Source organism: Scyliorhinus canicula, chromosome 10, assembly GCF_902713615.1.
Source record: "Scyliorhinus canicula chromosome 10, sScyCan1.1, whole genome shotgun sequence".
Classification (NCBI taxonomy): Eukaryota; Metazoa; Chordata; class Chondrichthyes; order Carcharhiniformes; family Scyliorhinidae; genus Scyliorhinus; species Scyliorhinus canicula.
In genome coordinates, this window is record NC_052155.1 from 102,154,602 (window position 1) to 102,180,526 (window position 25,925).

The window sequence follows — 25,925 nt, forward strand, 5'->3', positions numbered from 1 at the left end:
AGGGACGGCCAAACTCACAATGCTCTGCTAGCCACCTAAGTTGAATCAAGAAGTCAGAGATCCATTCACCTGGCGACCACACCGCCATGTTAAACCTATACCGCTGCATGATAACAGAATTTTTAGGGTCATAATGTTCAGCTTACCACTGTGACCAGTTCGTCAAACGATTTGGAATCTGGTGCAGCCGGGTAAGTGAGACACCTTATAATTCCAAAGGTCGGTGCCGTGCAGGCAATCGGGAGGATGCTTTCTGACGGTCTTTCCCCAAAATACCGTTAGCCTGGAAGAAGTACCTCATGCATTCAGCATACTGGCTCCAGTCTTCCAGACCTGGCATCTTGAACTTTATGTCCAAATGTTCCGGGATAGTAATCGTCTAGGGCTGCTCGGTGGTTCAACAAGTGAGTCTGGAGTCTCCTCTATCCTCGTCGCCACTTTAGTAACTAAGGAAGCCAGCAGTGGTGGAACTAGGATTTATTAAAACTAGATACACTACTCTGCCCACAACAGTAACTCTCACCCAATCCTGGTCCTGGCTTTATATGTAGGTCTAACGAGCACGAGCTGGGTGACTTCCTCTCCTACCTGGAAGCTCATAGTCCATGAGTCCCATGGGGAGATCGACAATGGTTTCCCCATGATCCTCGTGGGGGTTATGACACCAGTGTGTTATTTAATTCACTGGTGCGACTACAACCTGCCAGTACTTCCAATAGAGACAGATGGGTACAACATGCCGTAAGCTTCAAAAGTATAGACAAGAAATATTCACTGGGGCACGTCTCAGCATATGGCTGTAAACCAGCTTCTGTAAACAGTGCCTGTCACTGACAGCATTCATTGCTCATTGAGAAGTAAGACACAACTTCTGTTTGAGGCATTCTAAATAGTTATTATTGACTTGAAAAATATCTTGGTAAATAGTACTTATAAAACAGCATTGTCAACCAGATTAAACATGTTCACATAGTGCAATGTTAATCTAGAGCCAGGGAATAAACCGATTCCAGTTTTAATATGGAGTCAGTCTGTGCCCTGAATCTGGATTGACAGTACGTTTTCCTAGTGTTGGTGTGAGATAAAAAATACTTTTCACCAGTCCTATGATTATAGTCAGATCTTGTGGGTAGCGTCCCTGCCTCTGAGCCAAAAGCTCTGGGTTTGAGTCCCACCCAGCAGTTGATGGCCAAGCAAGGTGCGTTCATAACACAGCCAAACAGGTTGAGTGTCAACCTGCAAATCCTTCCAACGCACCAATGGCTGGAGGTAACAGCGAGAGAAACTCCTGGTCAGTTATGCATGATGTGGAGTGGCATCCCCAAAGCTATATTTTCTGGGGACAGACCAATGATCCGCTCTGGGAATTACTAGTTATGGGAACAGACAAAAGTCTGCCTTAGTGCACCAGTAGATGTGGGAAAGGAATTGGAATGATTATAGTGTGATGTAGGCAAAACGTGTTTGATCTTTTACATTGCACAGGCAGTTTTTAAGCAAAGCTACTTAGAAGCTTGTGAATTCCTGTAAAGTAGGGGCTCCGTTAGCACAGTGGGTTAAAGAGCTGGAATGCAGAATACTGCCAGCAGCGTGGGTTCAATTCCCGTGCCGGCTTCCCCGAACAGGTGCCGGAATGTGGCAACTAGGGGCGTTTCACTGTAACTTCATTGAAGCCTACTTGTGACAATAAACTATTATTATTATGAGCCTCAGTACTTGCATTTTGAATAAAAAGAAAAACATTTCAGATACTGTAAAATTGAAAGATAATGGGCTGGATTCTCCATCCCGCCAGCCCTGTTTTCTGGCGCAGCGCACCCCCGCCGGAGGCGGGATTCTCCGTTCCCGCAGCCGACCAATGGAGTTTCCCATTGTGGCCAGCCCCGCGCCATCAGGAAACCCGTGGGCGTGGGTACACTGCCAGCAAAGCAGAGGATCCCGCCGACGGAGAGTCCCGTATAAATTGTTGGAAATTCTCAGCTGATCAGGCAGCATACGTGGGGAGAGGAAAAAAAGATTCTCTGGGTACAGACCTTTCCTCAGAATTTGTACTCTGATCACTTCAAGATTTTTCAAGATTGTTTTATGCATCCATCGACAGACTGTGTAAAGCAGGGTCTTTCAAACTCAGAGTCACGACCCACACGTGGGTCACGGGCAGATGTCGGGAGGGTAAAGGAGCATTTTGCCTTGCTCTATACAATTGGCACCCAGATTATTCAATGGGTGATTAGCTTTCCTAATGTCACATCTGGCGCCTCAGTGTTCCGCTGACCAATAGGAGGAGCCGATGGCGGTACTTCCGGCGGGGGTAATTTTGGAGCTTGAGGCCTGTGAAGGACACAGTGAGCAGCCGAGTGATGTTTGTGTGAGGGGCGAGAATGGCGGCTCACAATTCTGGCAGTCAGCACCAGTTCACTGACTTGCACAAGTACTTCAATACCTACACCCTCACAGAGAGGAGGAAGTATGTGATAGCTACATATACAGGGATTGCAGCAATTTGTTCTTCAAATTGAGATCCAAGAACAAGACACCAGCAGCAGTCACAGAAAATAAATGATGTGTGGTTCTCCTCTGGGGCAGGGTAAGTGGAATTTAAACACCAGCATGTGAAATATGTGTGAATGTTTGAAACCTCTGGAATCGTGCCACTATAATAGTGTGTTGTAAGTTATCAGTCCTCACAAATAAAACACATAGGAATCCATGTGCTGTTTAAAAAAAGAAGAGAATGCCATCCGCATGCATGTCCCCTCAGGCAGATCCAGTAGTGCACAGGCCCGGTGCCCAGACTGGGCAGACTGCACACTCTGATGTCAGCGCGCTGTCCCAGTACCATCTCCGACTGACATCAGCGCACTGTCCCAGGACAAAATTTATTTTTAAAAACAACAGAATCTTCCCACCAGAAATGGGGGCAGAGAGCAGGCCACACGGCAAGTACGTACACTGACATCACGCGATCCGTGCTTTGGCCACAAGATCATGAAGGAAAGATTCCTTCATTTTGTAGCTACCAGCAAGCAAGTAACACCAGTGTGTGAAGAACTGAAGATGGATTAGTTTGCAATAAGGAAAAGAGGACTAGCGACAGTACTGAATCTGCTGGAGAGAGCTCCTTGAGAGACTCCTCGGCCGGACAAAGCAGTGCTGGTGTGAGCTCCAAGTTCTCGGATTAACAAACCATTACGAAGAAGCTGAAATTGTGAACAAAACTGTATAAAGATGATTCTTGAGGCATGGCTTTATTAATTGTGCAAATGCAAATCACAATGCAATCCTATGTGTGTTATATGCAGGTAAGTACTGGCAAATGAAAGTTTAAAACCCGCAAACTTCAATGGCATTTGAAGATTAAGCATGGCGAGTTCGAGGACAAACCTCTTGATTTTTTTTAAAGGATGCAATGAGAACTTAAATCAGCAGCTAAAGTCATTGTCAGAAATGTAACTTTGAATAACAAAGCAAGTGAGATTGTGAGGAACAGGCAGGCTCACCTGTCACATTAGAGGTAAGCGAAAATGGTGGGTCGCGAAGGTTGGCCGGCGTGGGTCGCGAATGTTGACCGGCGTGGGTCGCAAAGGTTGGCTGGCCGCCATGGGTCCCAAAAGACGTCTGGTAGGTAAAAATGGGTCCCAGGCAAAAAGGTTTGAAGAACACCGTTCTGAAGGCAGGGAAGCTAATGCCACTGCCTGTAGTCCAGATTTATCCACAAAGGGGTTTTACTGTATTTACTTACAGCCACAAGATGTCACCATTGTGCTTGGTAATAACATATTGTTTAGCACATCCAGTGACACCCAGAAGTAACTCAGCTTAAATGTTTAGTAATTTAGTTGCATGAATTAGGATTTTGATGAATTCAAGTTAGCTCTTAATGCCTTGATTTGATGTTTAGGTGAGTGGAAGTGTTAAAGGCATTGCCAACTAGTCATTGACAATGCCCAGCACAGAGAAGAAAAGCAAATGGTTGACTGCATTGTATTGACTATGAATAGCTCCGGCATCTCCTGCTCTGCTTGTGAACTATGTCATTATTTTTGTTTGAACAAAGCAATGCAGCAAGCGTTTGACCTGCACTGTTATCTTCTTAATACTCAAACATCCCCTTAAACTTTTAAACACTTAATTTTCATAAGTAACAATTTCTAATACTCAGCATTGTAAATCAAAAGAAAAAAACATAAAATAACTGGTCAATGTTTTAGAAATGATTAACAACCTATTGTTGTATGTGGTGGACCCGGTGGGGGGAATGCCGGTGGTGATGGGGATTCTCCGGGAATTTGGGGATTTCTCAGGGTATAAGCTTAACTTTGGGAAAAGTGAGCTGTTTGTGATACACCCGGGGGACCAGGAGGGGGGGATTGGGAGGCTCCCACTGAAAAGGGCGGAGAGGAGCTTCAGGTACTTGGGGATTCAGGTGGCCAGGAGCTGGGGGGCCTTGCATAAGCTAAACCTCCCAGGCTGGTGGAGCAAATGGAGGAGGAGTTTAAGAGGTGGGACATGCTGCTGCTGTCTCTGGCGGGTAGGGTGCAGTCAGTCAAGACGACGGTGCTCCCGAGGTTTCTGTTCCTGTTCCAGTGCCTCCCCATCCTTATCCAGAAGGCCTTTTTCAGGCGGGTTAACAGGAGCATTACGGGGTTTGTGTGGGCACACGGGACTCCAAGCATGAGACGGGTGTTCTTGGAGCGGGGCAGGGATGGGGGGGGGGGGGGGGGGGGGGGGGGGGCTGGCGTTGCCCAACCTCTGTGGGTATTATTGGGCTGCCAACGCAGCGAAGATGCGTAAGTGGGTAATGGACGGGGAGGGGGCAGCATGGAAGAAGCTGGAGATGGCATCCTGTGTGGGTACGAGCCTGGAAGCGTTTGCAACTGCGTCGCTGCCACTCCCTCTGACGAGGTATACCACGAGCCCGGTGGTGGCAGCTACCCTCAAGATTTGGGGGCAATGGAGGCGGCACAGGGGGGAGGTGGGGGCCTCGATGGGGTCCCCGATACGGGGGAACCACCGGTTTGTTCCGGGGAGAATTGATGGCGGGTTCCTGAGTTGGCACAGGGCAGGTGTCAGGAGGCTGGGGGACCTGTTCATAGACAGGAAGTTTGCGAGCCTGAGTGAGCTGGAAGGAAAGTCCAGGCTCCCCCCGGGGAACACCTTTAGGTACATGCAAGTAAGGGCGTTTGTCAGGCGGCAGGTGGCGGGGTTCCCCCTGCTGCCGTGTGGGGTCCAGGACAGGGTGCTCTCAGGGGTATGGTTTGGAGAGGGGAGGATCTCGGAAGTGTACCAGGTGATGCAGGTGGTAGACGAGGCCTCGGTGGAGGAGCTGAAAGATAAATGGGAGGAGGAGCTGGGTGAGGAGATTGAGGAGGGGACGTGGGCAGATGCCCTAGAAAGGGTGAACTCCTCCTCTTCATGTGCGAGGCGTAGACTCATACAGTTTAAGGTACTGCATAGGGCTCATATGACCGGGACAAGGATGAGCCGGTTTTTTGGGACCGAGGACAGGTGTATTAGGTGCTCAGGGAGCCCAGCAAATCATGTCCACATGTTCTGGGCATGCCCAGCGCTGGGGGAATTTTGGAAGGGTGTAGCAAGGACAGTATCGAGGGTGGTAGGATCCAGGGTCAATCCAGGCTGGGGACTCGCAATATTTGGGGTTGCAGTGGAGCCGGGAGTGCAGGAGGCGAAAGAGGCCGGTGTTCTGGCCTTTGCGTCCCTAGTAGCCCGGTGGAGGATTCTTCTTCAGTGGAATGATGCAAGGCCCCCAAGCGTGGAGGCCTGGGTCAACGATATGGCGGGGTTTATTAGATTGGAGAGGGTGAAATTTGCCCTAAGTGGGTCAGTGCAGGGGTTTTTCAGGAGATTGCAACCATTCCTAGATCTCCTGGCAGAACGGTAAAAACAAACGGTCAGCAGCAGCAGCAACCCGGGTTGGAGGGGGGGGGGGGGGGGGGGGGGGGGGGGTGGGTTGTCTCTTTGTTTTTGTTTTGGGTTGAATATCTGTTTTTTGCCAATGACGGGCATTAATTTATTGTTTCTCTTTTGTATTTACGGCGGGGGGGGTTCTGGTTTTTTTGTTCCCAGAATTTTCTGTTATTGTTTTCTTTTTTGTGAAAATGTGAAAATTTGAATAAAAATTATTTTTAAAAAAATAAATGATTAAAAAATCTTGTAAGATTTTTTATTTTTATTCAGAAATATATTGCAATCTTCAGAAAAGTGCTATCCATTTATTGTCACCTGTAAGCTACATTTGTAAATTAATCTTTTTAAAAAGTATTTTAATTGAGGCATTTGTATAAACAGTAAATACAAACAAAAACAAGAGCAAGAACAAACAGGAACATAATAATAAATAAAAAACTAGCTGACTAACACCCAACCCCCCCTGTCATTTCCCTCCTCCTGTCCTGCCTTCCCCATTTTAACCCCTTTATCTCCCTCCCGCCCACCCTCACCCCCACCATCCCCCCACCCACCCCGCCCCGATATAATGAGGCCCACATTGCCACCCATGCTGGCATTGAGCAGAGCATCGGGCTGCTAAAGAGATGGCTCTGAAGCCTTGACCGCTCTGGCGTAGCCTTGCAGTACACCCCCCAGAGGGTCTCCAGTTTTATGGTGGTCTGCTGTGTCCTCCATAATCTGGCACAGCAGTGAGGCGATATACTGGAGGAGGAGCAGGAGGATGTGGATGTGGAGGAATATGTGGCCTCATCTGAGGAGGAAGTTGAGTGTCCAGGAGTGGTTGGAGGACGAGCCTGAGGAGGAACCGGAGGATGGAGGACAGGCAGCGGCAAGGGTCTGACATGTGAGGAGGACTAGGGAGGCCCTCTTTATCTCCAGATTCGCCGAGGACCCCCGCCCATTTAGCACACTTCCCCCCAACAATTGCCCCTTCCCTGCCATTCCCTCCCTTGGATACTCCTGCTTCTACCCGATGTGCATCAGCAAATGTGTGGTGCTCACCAGATTGTGCCCTTGAAGCCTGTCCACTAATGTTGTCCACCGAGATGTCTGTCTCTGCACCGGTAGATGGTGCAGCTGGAAGCTGCAATGTCTTGCTGCTGGTGGTCTCCTTGGAGCTCTCCTCCGAGGTGGTCTCTTGGGTGGCGGGGCCCGGGGTATGACTCCGGATGGCCCGGCCCCATCAGATGGTGATCCAGCCAGACAATGGATATGTGGCCAGTGAGAGGGAAGGATCATTTTGCCTGACATGAGCAACTCACTTGAGACAAGTCATCTGGTGAAGGGTCAATGGATCATCATCTTTCTGCTGCAGGTCAATCTCGCTGTCGGTGACTGCCCTCTTCTCGGACAATCCAGCAGGGCCCTTCCTCATAGGGGGGTGAGGACTCAAATCTCTCCGATTCCTCCCTCCATCTTGGCCCGTTCCCATTTATTATGGGCTTTCTTCTCTTTCAGGGACAAAGATAGCACATTGTGAACCGCTAGCTCAGGGGGCAGGGGGGCTATGGCAGGTGGCATTTGAGGGTACCACACCTGAACATGAAGGGGTTGTATGTTGGGTCCCAGGTAGTTCTGAGGAACAAATTCGAAGATCGGATGTGGGGAGGGTGCGAGGTGTCAGCCAGCCGGTTGCGAGGTGGAAGGGGGGTTTCCGGGGTGGCAGGCGGAATGAATGTCAGGAGAGAGGTGGTAACTTATCCTTGTAGCTCGTTGGAGGTCGTTCATCTTCTTCCGACATTGGACAGCAATCCCCCTTGTCATGCTGTCCCCACTGATAGCCGCTGGCACTGCCTCCCAGGTGGCATTGCTGACCCTGCTCCTGGTCCTCCGACCACCTTGGGGGAACATGGTGCCCTGCCTTACATCCACACCATTAAGAAGCCTTGTGAGGTTGTCATCCTCAAAGCAAGGAGCAGGCCATGTTTGTGTGTTGACTGGGAGTGAGTGGTGAGGGTTTAAAAGCCTCTCCCCCATGGGACCGGCGAACTGCTGAGGTGCAAGACGGGCGAATCAGACAGCAAGGGAGCCAGTAGTGTCGAGAATCTGGTGGGGTTGATTTTTGGCTCTACGTGCCGTTGAATGCAGGCAGCGATCTCGCCAATGCGACCATCGCGAAATTCCCTGCCAAACGCGCCCAAAACCAGACTTTAATTTGAGTCCGCTGAATCGTGCCTATCATGTCGTCCTGGATGGGTGAACAAAGATGGTCTGATCGGATTTGCTGATCTGTTATTATTTTGTAGCCTTGTGATAAACAAATGCCACATGTGTTTGAGAATTGGATTATGCTGCATGTTATAGTGCCATCAGCAAAATAAATTATCTCCGTTTTGAGGTGTTCATAATTTCAATTTTGGCTAAAAGCCTGAAATAGTAAGCAGCTGAATTCCTACCATGAAGGGCTTCGCAGCTAACATGGTGATAACACAGAGCATAGAAAACTTTAGCAATATTGAACAGTATGTGTTGGATTACACCACTAAATCATCACCTCAGAAGGAGTGATTTGTTTCTAAAAATAATAAGAAACATGTATTTATCTATGACTATTTGGAGTGAAAATTATTTATGCAGTTCATAGATTCTGGATATTTGATGCTTTGAAATCTCAATGAAAACAAACGTTCATTAAATGAATATTTTTCTAGCTTTGATGCAATTCAGTTTAGCACTAATGATTTGAATTTACCATATTTGTGATGGTTTTTCATATTTCATTCTTTTTGTTTTAGATCTTTCTCCATGGCAACAACTTAAACAGTCTACATCAGCTAATCCATCCAGAGTATCTGCCATCTGAGTTTGGAGGCACCCTACCTCCATATGATATGGGAACCTGGGCGCGGACACTGCTTGGTCCAGAGTACAATGACGACACTGAATATCCCTGCAATTCCTACGATTCAATGAATGTAAAAGACATGCTGGATAATCGTGACAGCAGTTCTCCTCCCAAGCATATGAAGAGGTTTGTGCAGTCTAATTATATCAACTACTTACTGGATTTCTGCTGCAGATTTCAAAGTCTACTCATGTTCCTTATTTTTTATTGCACGTTATAATAATGTCAGATTAAAGTCACCCACTGTTTTAATGGACAGATGGACCGTGTGCTATAGCATTGAGGCAGACAGAACCAGGCTGTGCACACAGCCCTGATCTCAGCTAGGCTGAGCCATATGGCTGAAAGCATCACCATTGACCAGAATGGAGAAGAATTTCCAGCTGACCTCCTGCTGGAATGTGCATGTGTGCAGGTGAGGATGTGATCAGTCTTGTGTGCAAAAGCCCTGGAGTCAAATAACCTGCTGACAATCGCCTCTGAGGCTTAACCATAAAACATGGCCACTTGGACAGCTACCAGAGGGAGGTCAGCGTATGTGACCTGTATCACTGAATCACTGCCTGCAGTAGGGGAGGGGAGTAAATGAGAATAACATCATAAAATAAAAATGCTCTAGTCAGCCCTGGAGTTCAGGTTTTATTAAGGTAAATCAACGTTGTTGTAAGAAAGATGGCGAACTTTCAAAGTGGCTGTGAGAATCATGTTAGAAATTTTGACTGAAATTAATTGAAGGGGACAGTGCTGCCTATCTGTGATGTTTTAGGCTGGATTTGATCCTGGATCAGTCAGGAACAATCTACCGTGGAAACTATTAGGGGTTAATTGTGACTTCAATGGAACAAGTCTGGACAGGTGAACAAGTGGCTGCTGGTCCACTGACATCCATTTTACACTATCACACAGAGTCAAATTACACCCTGTCGGTTTTTACAAAATAGTTTCTTAGCCCTGCTTGGCATCTTGCTACACCATTATGGCTGAGATCAGGAAATTAGCTTTCGAGAAGTTGCCAGAATTGGGGCTATGCCCTAAATTCCATAGAATAGTACCTGGGGTGCAGTGCAGTATGTCATTGCATTGCCCTTTATATTTCAATTTCATGAATTTAAAAAATAGATCCATTTCATTGCTATATGACTAATTAGATCACCATGCTCGTCTCAATTTACTAGTTAATTTGTGACTGGATGATGAAGGTCTATTGATCACTGTACTGCCAGAGGTCAAAAGTAACATTGCTTTTTTAAAGTCAATCCTGGCAACTCAGTCCAGGTTTCTCCTGAGATGTTCATCACCAGTGCTGTTCCTGGTGGAACTACCACTTTGAAAAGAATTGAATTATTGCAGACAATTTGACACTTGTCTTCTAATAAAACACTCTGCTCAAATTGTAAATGACAGTGTGTCCAATGTCTGGTTCTGGTAAAGTGCAAAAAAAACCTTCCGTTACATCATAACTATATCTTTGTTGCTTCATGCTTTTGTCTGGACATAGAACAATCTATTGATTTTACTTCCAATATCCTCCCCTCTCTCACCTTCACATGGTCCACCTCTGACGCTTCACTTCACCTCCTCGACCTTTCTAGTGATAGTCTGACCACCAATATTCATTACACGCCCACCAACTCTCACAGCTATCTTAACTACAGCTTTTCACACCCTGCTTCCTGTATGGACTCCGTCCCATTCTCCCAGTTTCTCCACTTCCATCCCATCTGTTCTGATGGTGTCACCTTTGAAAGTGGCGCTTTTGACATATCTGCCCTTTTCCTTCACCCAGGTTTCCCACCTGACTGTGATTGACGGAGTATTCAAATGTGTCCGACTTGTCTCCTGCAGCGCTGCCCTCACGTCTTCCCCTTCCCCCCAGAACCATAATAGGGGCCCACTTGTCCTCACTTTTCACCTCACCAACCAGCCTTTGCATTCAAAGATTTATTCTCCGCCATTTCCGCCAACTCCAGCATGTTGCCACCAAGAAACATATCTTCTCCTCACCCCCCTGTCAGAATTCTGCAGGGACCACTTCCTCCTTTAAACCCTGGTTCACTCCTCCATCATTCCCAACCCTCATCCCTTCCCACAGCATCTTCCCATGTAATCATAGAAGGTGCAAGACCTCTGACTTTACCTCACCCCCAGCCACAACCCCGCGAGGGTCTCTGGACGGTCCTGCCTTTTCACCAGGTGAGTTGCGTTGTTGCAGCCAGTCTCTTCTCGTTGGAAGGTGACCTTGCAAGATGCCAAGACAGGATGTATGGTAAAATCAAGGGTGGGCATATCGTGGGGGGACGGCGTGACTCACATGCCGGAGGGACATCGCAATGCATTGGGGGCTCATTTGGCTGTCCCATGCCCACCTCTGCAACTGCCTTCTCTCCCACCCCACCGATCAGGTCCATTGCCCTCTGCTCCGTGATGGCGATTGAGATTTATAACCCTTCATACATAATGGCTGTGAGAATCACGTTAGAAATTTTGACTGAAATTAATTGATATATAATCAGAGGACAATAGTAAAAGCTTTGATGCCATCATAATTGATTTGTTGAGCATTGCTTGAAATTATTTTTTTTTGAAAATCTTTTTATTGGCTTTTCTCATATTTATAAACAGTTCTTACTTATATACATTACATTTTTTTGCCCGCGCTAATTTGCTTTATTTTACAGAGAGGTTTGTTTTGTCCTTCATTTGACTAACTGTACGTACATTTTGCTGCCCTCTGGATCGGTCTATGATATCCCCCCATCCTCCTCCCCCCCACCCCCATTGGTTTCAGCACCCTTCCTCTTCTCTTGTGGTTTCCCCATTTTTCTCCGGGAAGAATCTGCTCAATCGGGTTCTGGTCAGGTGCACTCTGTGCACCACTTTGAGCTGCATTAGGCTTAGCCTTGCACAGGAGGAGGTGGAGCTCACCCTGCTCAGTGCTTCGCTCCAGAGTCCCCATCCCACCTCTGTTCCCAGTTCGTCCTCCCATTTTTGTCTGGTCCTATCCAGTGGTGTCTGAGCTCTGTCCAGTAGCTGTCCATATATTCTCCCACATAACCCCTCTTCTCACTGCTTGTGCCTATCAGGTCCTCTAGTAATGTGCTTTCTGGGGCCCCGGGGTACCCTGCTGTCTCTTTGCGGAGGAAGTGCTTTATTTGGAGGTGTCTCAATTCCTGTCCTCTTGCTAGTTTCCACTTCCTCGTCAGTTCGTCCAATATCGCCAGTCTGTGCCCTATGTAGAAGTCCCCGACCGTCAGTGTGCCCCGTCCCGCCTCCATCTTTTGAAGGTGGTATCTAGCATGGCTGGGGGGAATCTGTGATTGCCGCAAATGGGGGCCATAAGGGGCATTTTGGTTATCCCGAAGTGCTGTCTGAATTTGGCCCATGTTCTCAGCGTGGCCGCTACCACTGGGCTCGTTGTGTACCTTGTTGAGGAGGATGGGAGTGCTGCTGTGGCCAGGGCCCGGAGGGTTGTTCCTTTACAGGATGCCTCCTCCATTTGTACCCAATCTGTGTCGGGTTCGTGTACCCATCCCCTCACTTTTTCTGCCGTTGCTGCCCAGTGGTAGTATTGTAGATTTTGTGAGGCCACGTCTCCTTTGATTTTCCTTCTTTGCAGTGTTGGCTTGGGAATTCTCGGGTTCTTGCCCCCCCCCCCCCCCCCCCCCCCCCACACACACACACAAACGCCATGATTAGCCTGTCTATGTTTTGGAAAAAGTCCTTGGGGATGAATCTAAACAGGAAGAGGAACCTTGGCAGTATGTTCAACTTGATCATCTGCACTCTTCCCGCCAGGGAGAGTGGGAGTGAGCCCCACCTCGGTAGGTCTTTTTTTACTTCCTCCACCAGGCTGGTCCGGTTCCACTTGTGGATCTGTGTCCAGTCTCTGGCTATTTGGATCCCAAGGTAACGGAATCTGTTCTGGGCCGTTTTGAACGGGAGCCCCTCCAGCTCTCTCCCTCCCCCTTTTGGGTTCACTGGGAATGTCTTGCTTTTGCCCAAGTTAAGTTTGTAGCCTGAGAAGGTTCCAACTCTTTCAGTATTTGCAGTATTGCCTTCAGTCCCTCCTGTGGCTTGCTGTTCTTTAGTATGCTGACTCATGTTCTTGTACAGAGACAATTACTAACAGATAGCAGCGAGGAAGAGGACAGGTACAGGGACAGCGACGGGAGCCCTCAAACCGCAGCCCGAGACACCAACATCCACTAACATCCCAATGCAGCTGTCTCCAATAACCTCCACCGTCCCAGAGACATTCACCTCGGTCGGGCACTTTAGTAAGGATGCTCCTGGGGCACCATCTGGTGCACACCACATTCATGCTGTGGTACAGCAGGTGGAGGTAGGAACTCCCAAGGAGGCGGACAGACTGCAGGGATTGGCTGCCGTGCAGATGGGCTTTGGGTTTCTAGAAAGGGCAGTGCCATCGCTGGTGGAGATGCAGTCACAGAGCTAGAGACTGCACGAAAGTGTGTCAGCAACCATCCATTGCCTGCAGGTGCAGATGGAGGAATCCAGTCATATGCAGGAGTTTCAGGTGGTGCCGAACATGCATGCCACCCAGGCCAACTCCGCATGGATAACATCCGCAGTGGAGACATTGGGAACAAAGGTATTGGTTATGGGTCAGGATGTCCGAGTCCTGGGACACTCTGTGTGAGTGGTAGCTGAAGCCCGGGATACATGTACCAGGGCCACCTGGACATTGCAGCGGCACTCCAGAGCGTGATCAGTCACAGCGGGTCATAGCTGAGGGCGTCGGCGGTATTGCCTGGGCATTGGCTGCTGTGGCACAGGGTGATGTGGTGCAGTCCCAGAGGGAGGTGATCCACTCCCCATGCTCCATGGACATAAGCATGGAGACCCTGATTGAGATGAAGGCAGGCCTCCAAGACTGGCAGTGCCAGGTGGAGAGGAAGCCTCCAGGGATTAGCTCTGCTCGCACCCCCACACCCCCAATGGAGTAGCCCGGGGGCCACCAGGCCCCTCGAGGGAGGAGGAGGTGATGGGGGCCTGTGCCGGTGACTCCCGCAGGGGAGGTGCCAGAATACCACGGCGCCTCGGACTCCTCCCCCCACCCCCTCCTGTCCCTGGCGCATCTGATGGGCAGCGGGCAGAACATGGTGGCACCATGCCACCTGGGACACTGAGCAGCAGCAAGGCCCATCTAGCCCCAGTTGCACCAGAAGACGTCCGCCAATGGGAACATTGGAGTGGGTGGGCCAGGGATCCCAACTCAGCCAGTGGTCACCCGCTCCGATGCATCATCCCTATCCCTCTCCACCCCATACCATCACCCTCCCCCTCCCGCCTCTGCGGGTAGCAAGCTGGAGAGGGAGCGAATTCCAGAATTTAGGAACCTAGCAGTTTAAGGCACGGCCATGAGTGGTAGAGTAATTATATGAGAGGTCAAAATTTGAGGAGACAGATATCTCGGACGGTTGTGGAGCTGAAGGAGATTACAGAGGTAGGGAAGGGTGAGGCCATGGGGGAGGGGAACTGGTGGTGGTCTTGGAAACAAGGAGGAGAATTTTTAAATCAAGATTTTACTTCACCAGGAGTTAAAGTAGGCTGGCAAGTGAACGAGTCCAAAATGTGATATTTCGGAGAAGATGCAAATCTGATCAGCAATCCTACTCCTGTAGACATCTGTAGAATATCTTCTTAGTGAACATAATCCTGTTAAATTGCTTTACTGAGTGTGATACTATTTTTTACTATTGTGGTACATCTTGACATTTGTGACATGAACTTACCCTTTTGGTAGTTACAAGATGGAATATGACTGTGCTTTCTCTGACCTGAAGAAGGCCTTTGACACAGAGAGGCCTCATGGAATGTCTAAGCCAAATCTGGATGTCCTGATGAAGCTGTAAATCTGATACAGCAGTTTCACAATGGGAATACAGCCAATGGCCCTGAATGTAGTGAATATACTGACCCCTTTGACATAACAAGTGATACAAAGCAGCAATGAGTCATAGCACCTGTGCAATTCATAGAAACATAGAAAAATACAGCACAGAACAGGCCCTTCGGCCCACGATGTTGTGCCAAACTTTTGTCCTAGATTAAGAACAGATTAATCTACACCCCATCATTGTACCATAATCCATGTACCTATCCAATAGCCGCTTGAAGGTCCCTAATGTTTCCGACTCAACTACTTCCACAGGCAGTGCATTCCATGCCCCCACTACTCTCTGGGTAAAGAACCTACCTCTGACATTCACCTTAAATTTATATCCCCTTGTAATGGTTTGTTCCACCCAGGAAAAAGTCTCTGACTGTCTATCTATTCCCCTGATCATCTTATAAACCTCTATCAAGTCGCCCCTCATCCTTCTCCGTTCTAATGAGAAAAGGCCTAGCACCCTCAACCTTTCCTCATAAGACCTACTCTCCATTCCAGGCAACATCCTGGTAAATCTCCTTTGCACCTTTTCCAAAGCTTCCACATCCTTCCTAAAATTAGGCGACCAGAACTGCACACAGTACTCAAAATGTGGCCTGACGAAGGTTTTGTACAGCTGCATCATCACCTCACAGCTCTTAAATTCAATCCCTCTGCTAATGAACGCTAGCACACCATAGGCCTTCTTCACAGCTCTATCCACTTGTGGCAACTTTCAAAGATCTATGAACATAGACCCCAAGATCTCTCTGCGCCTCTACATTGCCAAGAACCCTACCGTTAACCCTGTATTCCGCATTCATATTTGTCCTTCCAAAATGGACAACCTCACACTTGTCAGGGTTTAAACTCCATCTGCCACTTCTCAGCGCAGCTCTGCATCCTATCTATGTCTCTTTGAAGCCGACAACAGCCCTCCTCACTATCCACAACGCCACCAATCTTTGCATTGTCTGCAAATTTACTGACCCACCCTTCAACTCCCTCATCCAAGTCATTAATGAAAATCACATACAGCAGAGGATCCAGAACTGATCCCTGCGGTACGCCACTGGGAACTGGGCTCCAGGCTGAATATTTGCCATCCACCACCACTCTCTGACTTCTATCGATTAGCCAGTTCGTTATCCAACTGGCCAAATTTCCCACTATCCCATGCCTCTTTACTTTCTGCATAAGCCGACCATGGGGAACCTTATCAAATGCCTTACTAAAATCCATGTACACTACATCCACTGCTTTACCTTCATCCACGTGCTTGGTCACCTCATCAAAGAATTCAATAAGACTTGTGAGGCAAGACCTACCTCTCACAAATCCGTGCTGACTATCCCTAATCAAGCAGTGTCTTTCCAGATGCTCAGAAATCCTAACCCTCAGTACCCTTTCCATTACTTTGCCGAGCACCGAAGTAAGATTAACTGGCCTGTAATTCCCAGGGTTATCCCTATTCCCTTTTTTGAACAGGGGCATGACATTCGCCACTCTCCAATCCCCTGGTACCACCCCTGTTGACAGTGAGGATGAAAAGATCATTGCCAACAGCTCTGCAAATTCATCTCTTGCTTCCCATAGAATCATTGGATATATTCCGTCAGGCCCGGGGGACTTGTCTATCCTCAAGTTTTTCAAAATGCCCAACACATCTTCCTTCCTAACAAGTATCTCCTCGAGCTAACTAGTCTGTTTCACACTGTCCTCTCCAACAATATGGCCCCTCTCCTTCGCAAATACTGAAGAAAAGTACTCGTTTAAGACCTCTCCTATCTCTTCAGACTCAATACACAATCTCCCGCTACTGTCCTTGATCGGATCTACCCTCGCTCCAGTCATTCTCATATTTCGCACATATGTGTAAAAGGCCTTGGGGTTTTCCTTGATCCTACCCGCCAAATATTTTTCATGCCCTCTCTTAGCTCTCCTAATCTATTTCTTCAGCTCCCTCCTGGCTATCTTGTGTCCCTCCAGCGCCCTGTCTGAACTTTGTTTCCTCAGCCTTACATAAGTATCCTTCTTTCTCTTAACAAGACATACAACCTCTCTTGTCAACCATGGTTCCCTCACTTGACCATCTCTTCCCTGCCCGACAGGGACTTACATATCAAGGACACGTAGTATCTGTTCCTTGAACAAGTTCCACATTTCAATTTTGTCCTTCCCTGACAGCCTATGTTCCCAACTTACGCACTTCAGTTCCTGTCTGACAGCATCGTATTTACCGTTCCCCCAATTGTAAACCTTGCCCTGTTGCATGCACCTATCTCTCTCCATTACTAAAGTGAAAGTCACAGAATTGTGGCCACTATCTCCAAAATGCTCCCCCACTAACAAATCTATCACTTGCCCTGGTTCATTACCAAGTACCAAATCCAATATGGCCTCCCCTCTGGTCGGACAATCTACATACTGATGTACTATCAATTACGACGAGACGAGAGTAGAATGTAATCGAGGCTTTATTACACAGAGATGTGTGGCCTCCAACAGCAGCTGACGAAATGGCTGCTGTATGGACAGGGAGATTCTCTGGTTAGCAGGGGGATACCGTGAGGGAGCAGCGCCTTACCGTATCGGGGTGGATGAAGCTCTCAGTGCTCCCGGTGTCCAGAAGGCAGGAGATCTCGTGCCGTCGACCTTCACCTTTGTTGAAGCGGTCACGAGGTTGTACGGTCGAGACTGGTCAATCGTGACCGAGTTGATGAGCGACCTGATGAGGTGCCCAACGGGCAGGGGTCCTGAGGCGGGTAAGATGCCGGCGCCCACGGGCCGCACGTGTCCTGGGGCAGGCAAGATGGCGGCGGCCTCGGGCCGCACATGTTGTGAGTAGAGCAAGATGGTGGCGCACACGGCCGCACGTGGTCCGAGGAGGGGAAGATGGCGTCGCCCACTGGCCGCACGTGGGGGGTGCCGGGACAATCGCGGCGCTTTAGCGGGCCTGGCACACTGCTGCAAAATGTCCCTTTTTGCCACAGGCCTTGCAGAGCACGCTCCGCGCCGGGCAGCACTGCTAGCGGTGTTTTGACTGTCCGCAGAAGTAGCATTTGGTTCCCCGGAGTTGCTTGGCTGCCGCACGGCGCAGGTGTGGGGTTGGCTAGGGGCGGTCGCTGATGGGGTGGCCGTCGGCGAGGTCCACGCTGCACAGGAGGGGGTGGGCCGCGCAGTCGGGGGCATAGGCCTGTACGTTGCGTGAGGCGACCCTAAGCGAGAGCGCTAGTTTTTTTGGTCGCCGCGAGGTAAAGCGTGGCCCCTTCTAAGAGGCGCTGGCGGATGTAGTCAGACCCTCTGCCCGTAACAAATGCGTCTCTCATCAGCAGGTTCGAATGTTCAGTGGCCGAAACGGCCTGGCAGTCACAGGGCGCGATTCTCCGCTCCCCACGCTGGGTGGGAGAATCGCGGGAGGGCCCACCGATTAATTTCCCAACCCCCTGGCGCCCCCCGCGATTCTCCCATCTCCCGCTCGGAAGAATCGGCGCTCGCCATTTTTCACGGCGACCGGCGATTCTCCGACCCGGATGGGCAAAGCGGCCTGCCGTTCGCGACCGTTTCACGACGGCGGCGACCACACCTGGTCGCTGCTGTCGTGAAATAGCCGTCAGATGCCGTTTTGGGGCTTGTAGGGGGCCCGGTGGGGAATGAGCACCACGACTGTGCTCGGGAGGGGACAGGCCCGCGATCGGTGCCCACCGATCGTCGGGCTGGCGTCTCAATCGGACGCACTATTTCCCCTCCGCCGCCCCGCAATATCAAGCCGCCACGTCTTGCGGGGCGGCTGAGGGGAAAGACGGCCACCGCGCATGCGCGGGGCAAGCTGTCAGCCGTCGTGACGCAGCCGTACATGCGCGGGTTGCAGCCGGCCAACCTGCGCATGCGTGGCTGACGTCACATAGGTGCCGCCGCCGCTCATTCTCGGCGCGCCGCCTTGACGCCGGCGGCCGAGAATAACGGAGCACCGCTCCTAGCCCCCCCGAGCGGGGGGGTGAATTTGGTAAGAGGAGCGGGCTCCAAGGCCGTCGTGAAACTGGGCCGAGTTCACGACGGCCTTCACGATTTTTCCCGGGAGCGGAGAATCGCGCCCACAGTCTCTCAGTAGGGCGAGCAGGGCATGCCAGAAATCTTCCACAGACTCACCGGGAAGTTGGTGCCACGTGGACAGGAGGTGCCTGCCGTAGATTTTGTTGGTCCGCTGAGCGTAATTCTCCTTCAGTAGCGGCATGGCCTCTGCGTAGGTTGGCGCGTCCTGGACGAGGCGGAAAACGTTGGAGCTCAGCCGCGTGTACAGAATCTGGAACTTCTGTGCTTCTGGGATTGGGTCCAGCGCAGACCCGATGTACGCTTCAAAACAGACTAGCCAATGTTCAAAGTCTTTTTTGGCATTGTCTGCTTGTGGATGCAGCTGCAGGCGATCCGGCTTGGTGCGGAGATCCAGCACTGCAAAATCTCTGTGTAATAAATTGATGCACTATCAATTACGCCAAGACGTGAGTAGAATGTAATCGAGGCTTTATTACGCAGAGATGTGTGGCCTCCTACAGCAGCTGATGAAATGGCTGCTGTACGGAGAGCACCCATATTTATACTCCGCCTACTGGGCGGAGCCAGCAGGCAGGGATCTACCCCCGTACCTGTAGTACAGGGGCCTTACCGTAAAGCCCATATATACAGCATAATACATCAGTAGTGACTACCACACATACTGTGTTAGAAAAGATTCCTGGGTACACTGCACAAACACCACCCCATCCAAACTATTTGATCTAAAGTTTCCACTCAATATTTGGGAAGTTGAAGTCTACTACCCTGACTACTACCCTGTGACTTCTGCACCTTTCCAAAATCTGTTTCCCAATCTGTTCCTCCACATCTCTGCTGCTATTGGGGGGCCTATAGAAAGCTCCCAACAAGGTGACTGCTCCTTTCCTATTTCTGACTTCAACCCATACTATCTCAGTCGGCAGATCCTCCTCGAACTGCCTTCCTGCAGCTGTTATACTATCTCTAATTAACAATGAAACCCCTCCCCCTAATCTTATTGAAACATCTATAACCAGGAACCTCCAACAACCATTCTGCCCCTCTTCTATCCAAGTTTCCATGACGGCCTCCACATCGTAGTCCCAAGTAGCGATCCATGCCTTAAGTTCACCCACCTTATTCCTGATGCTTCTTGCGTTGAAGTATAACACACTTCAACCCATCTCCTTGCCTGCAAGTACTCTCCTTTGTCAGTGTTACCTTCCCCACTGCCTCACTACATGCTTTGGCGTCCTGAATATCGGCTTCCTTAGTTACTGGACTACAAATCCGGTTTCCATTCCCCTGCCAAATCAGTTTAAACCCTCCCGAAGAGTGCTAGAAAACCTCCCTCCCAGGATATTAGTGCCCCTCTGGTTCAGATGCAACCCGTCCTGCTTGTACAGGTCCCAACTTCCCCAGAATGCACTCCAATTATCCAAATACCTGAAGCCCTCCCTCCTACACCATTCCTGCAGCCACGTGTTCAACTGCACTCTCTCCCTATTCTTAACCTCGCTATCACGTGGCACCGGCAACAAACCAGAGATGACAACTCTGTCTGTCCTGGCTTTTAACTTCCAGCCTAACTCCCTAAACTCGTTTATTACATCCACACCCTTTTTCCTACCTAAATCGTTGGTACCAATGTGCACCACGACTTCTGGCTGCTCACCCTCCCCTTAAGGATCCTGAAGACACGATCCGAGACATCCCTGGCCCTGGCACCCGGGAGGCAACATACCTTCCGGGAGTCTCGCTCGGGGCCAGAGAATCTCCTATCTATTCCCCTAACCATTGAGTCTCCTATCACTATTGCTTTTCTATTCTCCCCCTTCCCTTCTGAGCCCCAGAGCCAGACTCAGTGCGAGAGACCTGGCCGCAAGGGCCTTCCCCCCGGTAGGTCATCCCCCCCAACAGCATTCAAAACGATATACTAGTTTTGAAAGGGAACGAGGGATCCCTTCACTGTCTGCCCGTTCGTTTTCTTTCCCCGACTGTAACCCAGCACTGTGAGCATGGCCTTCAAAGGATCATGGACTCTCTATCCACAGTGGCTGATGACTGTGGGCCAACTATCAGCTTTAGAAAGACAGAGATACCCCACGAACTACCATCAAAGTCTGACTATACACCACCTATTATAAATATCTTTACCTATTTTGAAAGCAGAATCTTCAGAAATGTCTGCCTACAGTCGCACTTTCCACCGTCCACTTGGGAGGACCCATGCCAACTCAACTGGTGTCGAACTTTCTGGCCTTGCAGGCCCTAACACTATGCCTAGGTAGCTCCCTAGATGATACAGCAGGAGTGGAGGCTGCCTGCTGTGATTCCCGCCCTGTGACCTGGGTCCCCGTTGGCAGGCGTCTTCTGGGGCGACCGGGTGCTGCTCGGGTGTCCCAGGTGGCGAGGTGCCACCCCGTTCTGCCCACTGTCCACCATATGCGCCAGTGACAGTAGGGGTGGCGGGGGGGGGGGGGGGGGGGGGGGGAGAGTCCGAGGTGCTGGGGTGTTCTGGCACCTTCGCTGCAAGAGTCAACAGCATGAGCCCCATCACCTCCTCTTCTCTTGAGCTGCACAATCGCTCACGGGCTACTGAATGGGACCGGGGTGCGAGAGCAGCTATCCCCTGAGGCTCCCCCACCACCTGGCGCTGCCAGTCCTGGAGGCCCGCTGCCGTCTCGACCAGGGTCCGCACACTCACGGTCATGGAGCACGGAAAGTAGACCATCTCTGTTTGGGACTGCACCACATCACCCATTGACTGTGCCACCATCTTCTGGGCCTGTGTCACATCAGCCAGTGACTGTGCCATTTCTCTCTGGGACTGGGCCACCTCCCTCTGTGTCTGAGCCATGTCGGCCAGTGCCTGGGCAATGCCGCCGACGTTCCCAGCCATGGCCTGCTGTGACTGGGTCACGCTCCTCTGCGATTTCCAGGTGGTTCTGGCACATTGTTGCCTGTGAGTCAGTAACCTTACCCTGGGCCTTGGCCAGCGCCTACGCAGAATGCCCCAGGCCTTGGACATGCTGAATCATAGACAAAACCCTCACCCCCAAGGCCTCCACCGTAGATGCCACCCATGCGGTGTTGGCCTGGGTGGCACACATGGTCGGCACCACTTCCTGCTCCTGCACAGGGTTGGACAGCTCCAACTGCACCTGCAAGTACTGGATGCTCGCCGACAACCCCACATGTGGTCCCTGGCTCTGCGACTACATCTCCACGATTGATGGGATTGTCCGTTCCTGAAGCTCGAAACCCGTCTGGTCGGCAGCTAGTTCCTGGGATTGGTCTGACCTTTGATCGTCCGCCGCCTTAGGTGTTCCTACCTCCAACTGCTGTACTGGAGCAGCTGTGGGGTGCACACCAGACAGTGTCCCAGGAATCTCTTTACTAAAGTGCCCAACTGAGGTGAGTGTCTCTGAGATGGTGGAGGGTGTTGGAGAAGCTGTGACGGGAAATCACTGTCATCCTCCTACTCGAGCTCCAGGATCTCCTGCGTCTCGGGAGGAGGGCTGATATCCAAGCTGCTCCCATCGCTGCTTGGCACACAGAGGGGCTCTGCCTGTTGCTCTGGCTAGGGGCGGGGGGGGGGGGGGGGGCACCAGACGGACCCTCCCCATCACTAGCAGGTCCTGTAAGACACAAAACAAGACACATGATTAGACCATGGGCCGGGGCGGGGGAGGAGGGGGGAGGAGTGAGTGCGAAGGTGTGGGTGGGGGATGGGGTGTGGTGGAGTGGGACTGTGGGTAGGGGTGAGGGTGGTGTGGGGGTGGTGTTGGGGGTGTTGACACACATGTCACAGGGAACCGCAACTCAGCGGGGTCTCACTACCTCGCCGACGGCCGAACTCCACCTCGGCAACTTCCCTTTCCTTTGGGCCACCTGCCACATCCAGGGCCCTCTGCTCAGCCACAGTGAGGGGCCGCAGGTCCAATAGTCCCTATCCTGTCTTCTCCTGCTCCCAGTGGTTATGTGCGGCCTTCTCCTGGCGGAAGGGGAACAGAAAACGATAGTGTTAGACAGTCTGACACATGCAGCCCAGTGGATAGGTAGCTGGTGGCCTCAGTGGCCAGGACACCCGGCCATGGCAGCCGGTAGGGGTGCCAACATGGGGTGCAGGATGGGGGTTCGCCTGCCGATCCGAGTTGGGGGGGAGGAGGGTTACGGGTAATTGAGAAGGGGATTAGTGCCCGGGGCACAGTGTTGCCTAATCACCCTGGCAGCCCTGAAGAGGTTGTGCAGTGTTTTGCAGCACTGCTGGCCAGCCCGGACCAGAATGCCCACGATGCTGACCACTGTGCCATCTGCGCCCAGGCATGGGTAACTGTGGCAGCTGGCAGCCTCCTTCTTGGGCCGGGGTACAGGGTCGTCCTTCTCTCCTCCACAGGATCCAGGAAGGTCTTGAGCACAGCGTCTGCAAAACTTGGGCCTGCGCGTCTTGCTGCCATCTTGTCAGCTGGGATGATGTCTGTGGGGGAGTGAAGGGTGTATATGCGGCTGCAGCTTGTCAGCCTCCCGAGTGTCAATCGCAAAACCAGCGAATCTGGCATCATTTCTCATTAGAGTAGATTGTGTTCCATGTGGTGCTGGTGCTAGCCCCTTAACAGTAGCAAAGTCGGTCCAGGTGCGGCGGCAGTTTTGCTGTCGTGGAACGCCACGAATTCTGCATCGGCGACAACACCAGAAACAGAGAATCCCTCCCCTGGTGTTTTAAACAATGGTCTGCTTCACCATTCTAGGAATGAACATATTTGAAGAATGAAGTTTTGAATGCACCATATTATACTCTAGGTTCTATATTGATATTCAACGTAAAGCTTCCCTCAGTTTTAAGCTGCCCATGTGTGTGTGTGTGTGTGCACGTGCGATTAAGTTTGGTTCTGATGTCTTCCCTCTTAGTTAATGTGCTTGTTGAAACAGCTGCTTAGACTCACAACTCTAGAATGACCACGTGAGCACGTAAAAGAAAATCTGAGACTTATGAAATGATACCCTACAAAGTCAGTGCCTATTAAAGAAAGGGAAGAAAAATGGGAATGAATATTTAAAGCACAGAGTGTTGATAATATGAACCCAGATGCAATTGTTAACTTTAAAAAAACGTTTTTTTTAACATTACAGAACTAGCAGAATATAAAGAACTATTATAAATGCTAATGCTCTCTGATGTGGCTAAGTAGATTGGTGTTGATCTCTCTCTTTTCTACCCAGTGTGATTGCTGCTGAAATTCCTTCTAACAACCATGAATAATCCCTTGGTTACCATCAGTAATTATTTCCATTTCCAAGTGATTATCCATGGTTCAGTTAAAGGGCATCCCATACATCAATTGCATGAGAGAAAAAAATCATTGCTTGATTGGCAGATAAAGCAACAAAGGAGTAAGATTTAAGGTGCCATATCCAATAGGGTAGTACAGAAGCTGCCTATTACAATGGATGGTGCACTCTTTGAACTCATTAAAGCACAAATTTCCATCTCTCCAACTCCACTCCCCTGTGCACCAGCTAGACCACCATAAATATCTATTCTGAAATTGTTGGAGATCAAGGCAGGTTAGTAATCGTTTGAAAGAGAAATGTGTTGTCGAGTTTCACGTGAAACTGCAAATTGTCTTTTTTCTTTCATGTGCTGACTGACCCTACTGCATACATTTAATTTTTCCTTTTCGTTCTTTTTGTCAGATTTTCAGAAATAGTGATTTCTTTATTTTTATTCACCAATTTTATCCTTCCGCATGTCTGCTCTCCTGAAGACACTGCATCTCTTATTGAGGCAGTAGTTTATCTTTTTCTCACACTGCAGGCAAGGAAACTATTACCAGCGATAAGAGTAATATAACAAAGAAAGACTTGCAATTATATAGCGGGGTTCAAGTCTCAAAGCCCTTTGCAGCTAAGGAAGTAGTTTTGAACTGTGGCCACTTTTGTAACATAGGAATTGTGGCAGCCAATTTACACTCAGCAAACTCCCACAACAGCCATGTGATAATGACCAGATAATGTGCTTTTGTGATGTTGATTGAGGGATAAATATTGGCTAGGCTGCTCTTCATTGAAGCAGGGATATTTAGCGGCCAGATGCAGTACCAGAAGATATCACCAGCTTGAAACCAATGAGGAAAGCCTTTCAACTCATCCAGAAAGAAAACTACAGACCCCCATCTGCTATATTCTGCTGTTCTTAAAGGAACCTTAACAATTATTGCCTCTCTGGTTAACTCTGAACTTAATTCCTCGTATTGATCATGCTTTTTAGTCAAGAGCATAATATTGGTCTCAAATCTGTTTTTCTCCGAGTTGGTTCTTCATTGACCTTTCATAGCTCAGCTTGATGTAATGATCCAAATTTATATTGCTGTATTGTTTTCTCTTACTTTCTGGCATGAGGCATTCGCTTGCTTGCATCTTCTGTTAGGTAATTCTTACCTTATAACTCAGCTCTTTGATGTCAAGTATGAACTTAATTTACAAGGTTTCAGCATCTTGGTAGCCAAATCATTTAGGCTCACTCACAGAAACCATTTTGATCTTACCCTTGCCTTATCCTCAAAGGGTTAATGTTCTTTTGCTGGTGTATACTAATCTGTCACGCCATGCGGCCTGCCGTCTATCAACATCAATAAATAATACAGATTTCCTACATAATGAATGATTCTTTTTCAACTGCGCATTGCCACTTGCCACTTATTCCACCTGCACCTCACTGCCTGACCAAATTATAGCAAATGTTTTATACTTCAATTAATCTGAAAGGTTAAAATGGATTAGTAAAAATGAGCACAGAAAAAAATAAAGGTCAAAATCTCTCCCATACAAGCTGTTCCTCCAGAGGTAATTCCAGGATAAAGACAAAGGAACTGAGAGATGCTTTGCAAATCAGTGCAGCGTTGTGCAAGTTAAATCCAAGGGTGCTCTGCTAATTATTCTTTTAAAAGTGCATCAGATTTGATCCATTTACTCTGCAGGCATAATGCATGTGCAGTCTACCACAAGTACATTAATCCAGCTTCTCTATACAAGTGACTGCCAATTAAGTTAGAAACACTGTGCTAGCACCTTTGTTCTCAGACATGCCAGTAACATTTATCGGAGTTTTTAGTTACTAAATGCTCCTCTTTTTCTCAATTTCAGAAATAATTGAGATAAATATGAGCAGGCTACGTAAAACCC

The 25,925-nt window shown here is 49.5% G+C and overlaps 1 protein-coding gene across 8 annotated transcripts in view; it reads left to right on the forward strand.

Moving 5' to 3' along the window:
• LOC119972558 (clavesin-1-like) overlaps positions 1 to 25,925 on the forward strand; it is a 174,553-nt gene that overhangs the window by 95,508 nt on the left and 53,120 nt on the right. For 7 of the 8 annotated variants that reach the window (XM_038809444.1, XM_038809452.1, XM_038809447.1 and 4 more), the window contains one exon: positions 8,706 to 8,941. In XM_038809444.1, the coding sequence (XP_038665372.1) occupies positions 8,706 to 8,941 (236 nt within the window). Of the gene's footprint in view, positions 1 to 8,705; positions 8,942 to 9,074; positions 9,231 to 25,925 lie in introns of all 8 variants that reach the window. The other variant, XR_005462078.1, reaches the window with a different exon arrangement.